At 33.5% G+C, this 5,587-nt stretch overlaps 1 protein-coding gene across 2 annotated transcripts; it reads left to right on the top strand.

Moving 5' to 3' along the window:
* The first annotated feature begins 476 nt into the window (after window positions 1-476).
* Window positions 477-4,599, top strand: LOC110627687 (probable beta-1,3-galactosyltransferase 2). Of its 2 annotated transcripts, none has more exons than XM_021774034.2 (11): window positions 477-932; window positions 1,695-1,791; window positions 1,878-1,942; window positions 2,023-2,234; window positions 2,350-2,413; window positions 2,516-2,588; window positions 2,718-2,838; window positions 2,944-3,031; window positions 3,114-3,239; window positions 3,480-3,589; window positions 4,099-4,599. In XM_021774034.2, the coding sequence occupies exons 1-11, from the start codon at window positions 820-822 to the stop codon at window positions 4,245-4,247; spliced, it is 1,218 nt and encodes a 405-aa protein (XP_021629726.1). In that variant the 5' UTR covers window positions 477-819; the 3' UTR covers window positions 4,248-4,599. The 2 variants fall into 2 exon arrangements, with proteins under 2 accessions (XP_021629726.1, XP_021629725.1); XM_021774033.2 differs by having other exon boundaries at window positions 478-932; window positions 1,869-1,942.
* Window positions 4,600-5,587: the final 988 nt, after the last annotated feature.

Raw genomic sequence — 5,587 nt, 5'->3', positions numbered from 1 at the left:
ATTTCTATTTTTATAAAATTAATTCATCTTTCTTAATCAAATCAAATCGATGAAGTGTTCGTCTTGTATTCTTTTTTCTTTTTTCTGAAAAGTTGGTCTTTAAATTTTGGAAGGGAAAACATGGATATTCAAATAAGTTTTCCTTGGTTATTGAAAATGATCAATATAAATATTTAAAATTAGCTTTTTATAAAATCGTAATTTGTAATATAAAATTTTAAATTTTAGAAAATATATTATTTTCTAATTAACTAAATTTAATATTTAATATTTTAATAATTATGTTTATTCCATAATTACTAATAATGAATTATATAGTAAAATTAATTTTTGGACATGATAATTTATAATTTATAGTAAAATTTGTAATGAAGTATTAAACGAGTTCCGACAAGGACTGTTTGGTAAATTTCGAAATAAGAACAGAGCGGTTAGTAGTGGGTCTTCTTTCTGTTCAACGTCCCTTGCCTGCAAAGCAGAGAATTTTTTTTTTTTTCCTTCTTTCTCTCTCATTTCTGTAGAGAGAGAGAGAAGAAACTCCAGAGCTAAAAGAATAAAGAAAAGAACAAAAACACAACTTCTGAGACTTTCTCTTGTTTACTTTTCTCGTCTCAAGTCTTTGCACATGTACTTTCTTTCAAATTCATCTCTGTTCCATCCAAACAAAAGATCTCCAACTACTCATAACTGAAATTCATCTCTTTCTGGGTATCATCGATTTGGCTCGTCTCCTCTGTTCTGCAGATGGGTTTTCTATTGAGATAGCCATTGGTTTGTGGGTGAAGGAGAAGAATTGGAAACTAAAAAGAATAAAAGAAGATGTCTTTGAATAGCAGAGGAGAGCTGAACTCTTATAAAAGTGTTGTATCACAGAAATGGACTCTTTTTCTTTGCTTGTGTTGTTTCTGTGCTGGAATGTTCTTCACCAATAGGTATCCTTTGTTTTCTTTGCATAAATTTTCAGTTGCTGCAATATTTTGACAGGTAATTTAGTTTTGTCAGGATTTTGCATCCATTCAGTTGAGTTTTAAGGTTGTCAGAAATGGGTGCAAGCTGTTTTTTTTTTTTTTGGGTAAAATTCTGAGTCTCTTAAACAGGATGTCGGGATATTGTTCTGTTTACAGATCTATATTTAGCTGATTCTTTATTTCTATGAACTGATTTTGTAAGCAAATGTGTTTCAATCAAATGGGTTCCTTTTGAATTAAACTTTCTTGGTCTTTTTGACGCTTATTAATTGCAAAGTAGGATGGATCCATATTTGGATTTGAAGCATATCATTCCAAGTTTGTGATTTCTACCCTTTTTTGAAATTTTAAGTTTTGTTGGAAAATAGCAAGTCAATTCAAGTCTTAACATGAATTCACAGCCTTCTTTCAATGCTGCCTTCAGTTTTATTTAATTCAATCACTGCCATAATCTTGATTCTATATATATATATTGCAGATGTGCTTCTGAATTAGTCATTTTATAGCATCAGTTGGCAGGAAATGGAAAAATAAAAGAAGAAATAACTCCTATATTATCTGTTTAGCATTCAATTCAATCTGCAGTTTTTGGTTCATTTTAATTTTATTCTCGGAATGATTTCACAGAAAAAGATAAATAGAAAATTTTCTACCTCTAATTTTTTCTTTTAATTTAAATTGTTGGCTAGTTATGATGAGATGCTAATGGGGTTGAAATGGTGACAGGATATGGATAGTTCCAGAATCTAAAGGTATCACTAGGACAACTGCAACAGAAGCTGAAAAACTAAAGTTGGTTTCAGAGGGCTGTGGAATTAGAATTGTGGGTATCTAGATCATTATTTCACATGTTTATCTTACATTCAACTGGCTGTTTGTAATCTGATTTCATCCCTTTAGTTGCAACAGAAAGAAGTGCGGCGCGACTCTAAGGATCTGATCGGGGAAGTGTACAAGACTCATAGTGCCATACAGTGAGTGTAGCTTTTGCTCATCATGTTCTAGATTATTCTCTTTTTTGTATAAAAAATTTATCATAGCATGTGGAATGCAGGACATTAGATAAGACGATTTCAAATTTAGAGATGGAATTAGCTGCTGCAAGGGCAGCACAGGAGTCCATGCTTAGTGGATCCCCATTATCAGAGGACGTAAAGAAGACTGGATCATCTGGGAAAAAAAGGTATTTAATGGTTGTTGGAATTAATACGGCTTTTAGCAGTCGAAAACGAAGAGATTCAGTTCGTGCAACGTGGATGCCACAAGGTTCTTGAATTGTTCCCTACCCTCCTTTCCTTCTGAGATTCCTATGCTATTCTGATTTCTGATTAGATTTTTTTTCCCTCCCTGCTGACTGGTATTTCAAATACATTGAAACTAGGCGAAAAAAGAAAGAAACTTGAAGAAGAGAAGGGTATCATCATTCGATTCGTCATTGGTCATAGGTGAGATTTTAATCTCATTTTATGATTTAAACAAGTAGATGTGAAGTGCTTTTAGTTCTGTGTTTACTGATTTTTTCAGCTTTTTTTTCCTATATTATCTAGTGCAACTTCAGGAGGCATTTTGGATAGAGCAATTGAAGCAGAAGATAGAAAGCATGGAGATTTCTTAAGGCTGGTAAGGCTTTTTGCATCCTGTTGTATTTTCATACATGCTCTCTTCCAATCACAGAGAGAGAGAGAGAGAGATTCTGAAAAGGAAAAAAACAAATGAATTCACATGTTTGTGATGCAATCTTGTGGCCAGGACCATGTCGAAGGATACCTTGAATTGTCAGCGAAAACAAAGATATATTTTGCTACTGCTGCAGCTGTATGGGATGCAGATTTCTATGTCAAAGTTGATGATGATGTCCATGTAAATATAGGTATATTTTGCTACTGCTGTAGCTTTGATATTCTTATGCAGTGTTGTTGTTCATGCTTCTGTAAAATCCCATATTAAAAGTCCATTCCCTCGTAACTTGATGCAGCAACACTAGGAGAAACTCTAGTTAGACACCGAAAGAAACCACGGGTATACATCGGATGCATGAAATCTGGTCCTGTCCTTAACCAAAAGTAAGTGGCTTTTTCTTCAGTTCGATCTATGAGAAGTATTTCGAGGAAATAATCATTTACCGGGTTCATATTTGTTGAACAGGGGAGTTAGATACCATGAACCGGAGTATTGGAAATTCGGCGAGGCAGGAAACAAGTACTTCCGCCATGCCACTGGACAGCTATATGCCATTTCAAAAGATTTGGCTACATATATTTCAATAAACCAGTAAGTTCCATTTCATTTGAATGTAAGTTGGTCTAGACATTGATGTTGTCCTGGTTCAGACTATAATACGAGATCGAACTAGATTAAATCAGACCAAAACTAAATTGAAGCCAAGTAGAGACCTTTAGTCGCTGGACTACTCCCAGTCCCATGTCAAATATGGAGAGTGAATCTGAAGGTCTGCCTATTTGGTTTTGTGTTCATGCATTGTAACAACTGATTTGGACATAATTATCTCAGGCATGTTTTGCACAAGTATGCTAATGAGGATGTTTCATTGGGATCTTGGTTTATCGGACTTGATGTGGACCACATTGATGATCGGCGACTATGTTGCGGAACACCACCAGGTAAACTCATATTTTACAAGACATCCTTCTTCTTCTTCATCTTCTTTCTTGTTATGCAGTTACTGTCTTGGTGAAGAATACTAGTTCACGTGTCACACACAAGCAGGGGGTCAGCCACAATCATATGAATTTTACCTTCTGCAAAAATTGTACTTCACACCAGAAATGGAATTGACTGAATATCAAATTGATGTGATTAATATTTTTATTTATTATTTTTTAGTGTTAAGGTCAAGAGAAGTTATCATGCAGAGACTTTAAGCAATTTTACAAAGAACCAAAATTATGGTTCACCCTTGCACATCAATCATTCCATAATGGATCTTCTGATGGGGTCCATTCATGCTTTCACCACAAAACTAAAACCTGCTAGTTCTGGACTTCTGGAAATTATTTAGAGAATTACAAATTTCCCTTATTTTTTTTTTTAGTTTGGTTTTCTTCAATGCGAGCACTAATAGAGTATGTTCATGGAAGAAGTGCTGAATTTTGTTATGCAATTACTTCAGATTGCGAGTGGAAGGCGCAGGCAGGCAACATCTGTGTTGCTTCATTTGATTGGAGCTGCAGTGGGATATGCAGGTCGGCGGATCGGATTAAAGAGGTCCATCGGCGGTGCGGGGAAGGTGAGAAAGCATTGTGGAGTGCAACTTTCTAAGAGTTGTTTCAACTGCGGAGTCTTCCAAACTCAGGAGGATGATGATAAGATAGTGTTAATGAATGAAGTGTGCGAGTCTCTTTCTGTAATTTTTTCAGAATATAGGAACCGAAATTCAATATTACACGAATAGGTCTAGAGAGAGAGTGAGGGGTTACTGTGTGGAGATTTTTCCGTTTTAGTAAAGGAAAAAGACCACATTAGCAGCCAGGAAAAGAGGCAAAAGGCTCTCACCAATTAGACCATTCTTTTGAAATGCTTGGAAAGCCAATTTGTAAGTTACATTTTCCACGGCTATCAAGCTGCAAAATAAATACAAATCCTTTTGGTGGCTTTTTCTTTCTCTTCTCCCATGATTCTGACTTCCTTTGTTTTGTATTTTTCTCTTTTTTATTTTATTTTTTTTAAAATATATTCCGTTTTGATCCAAGGGTGTAGGGCTGGATTTGAGCCTTTGTGTGCTCCGTTTTATGGGCAACAATATTAAGGATGAGAGGGAAAGAAACCAAAGGGGATCTGTCGAGGATGCGAGAGCACTGATTAGACATGGCGAAGTGCAGCAATGTTGTTTTGTGTATTGGGTTCATCAGTGTCGCAACCCACTGCTCTTTCATCGCGCTAGAGCTTCGATTCCATAAAGATTGCTTTTTCCATCCCTATCACAGTCTGCACCCACCATTCAATCGATTTTCATCGCTTCAGAATTTGGGTTCCACAGAGATATTGGCTTCTCAAGATCTTCATTAACAAACTATTTTCCATTTGGGTTTTGATGAAGTTGAGTGGCACGGATTTGGGTTTGATCGATGAATTATGTTAATTTTCTTGAATAAATTTAGTTTGTATGCATGTGGTTTTGATGGATGTTGGATATTAAAATTAATTTTATAAAAATATTAAGATTAATTTTATAATTTTTAAATACTCTCATATTTAACTGAAAATTTTATTAGAATTATTAATAGAAGGTTTGAAAATATAAGAGATATTTTAATTGGAACTAATAATTATAATAAATAACTAATTAATTTTATTAAAATTAAGAGATTCTATAATATTTTTTTAAATATTTTTGTATTCTTAAAATTATAAGTCAGTGTCTTAAACTACAGATTGCCTAAATTTAATTGGGTAAAATAAGAAATGCTTATTATTTTAAAAATCTTTTATTTAATTAGTTAAATTAATTTCTTACTTAAATCGAAGATGAAAAAAAATATCCAAAATTTTATCGATAAATCGTTAATAATCTAATAATTTATATTTTAAATTTTTAGTGATTTATTTTAATAATTATTTTTTTCTAATTGATTTATTTTATCATTATTTTTTTATTATTT

The sequence above is a fragment of the Manihot esculenta genome, chromosome 12, assembly GCF_001659605.2.
Source record: "Manihot esculenta cultivar AM560-2 chromosome 12, M.esculenta_v8, whole genome shotgun sequence".
In the NCBI taxonomy this organism is placed as follows: Eukaryota; Viridiplantae; Streptophyta; class Magnoliopsida; order Malpighiales; family Euphorbiaceae; genus Manihot; species Manihot esculenta.
The sequence above is the reverse complement of the archived record's forward strand: the minus strand, read 5'-3'. Positions and strand labels throughout refer to the sequence as shown.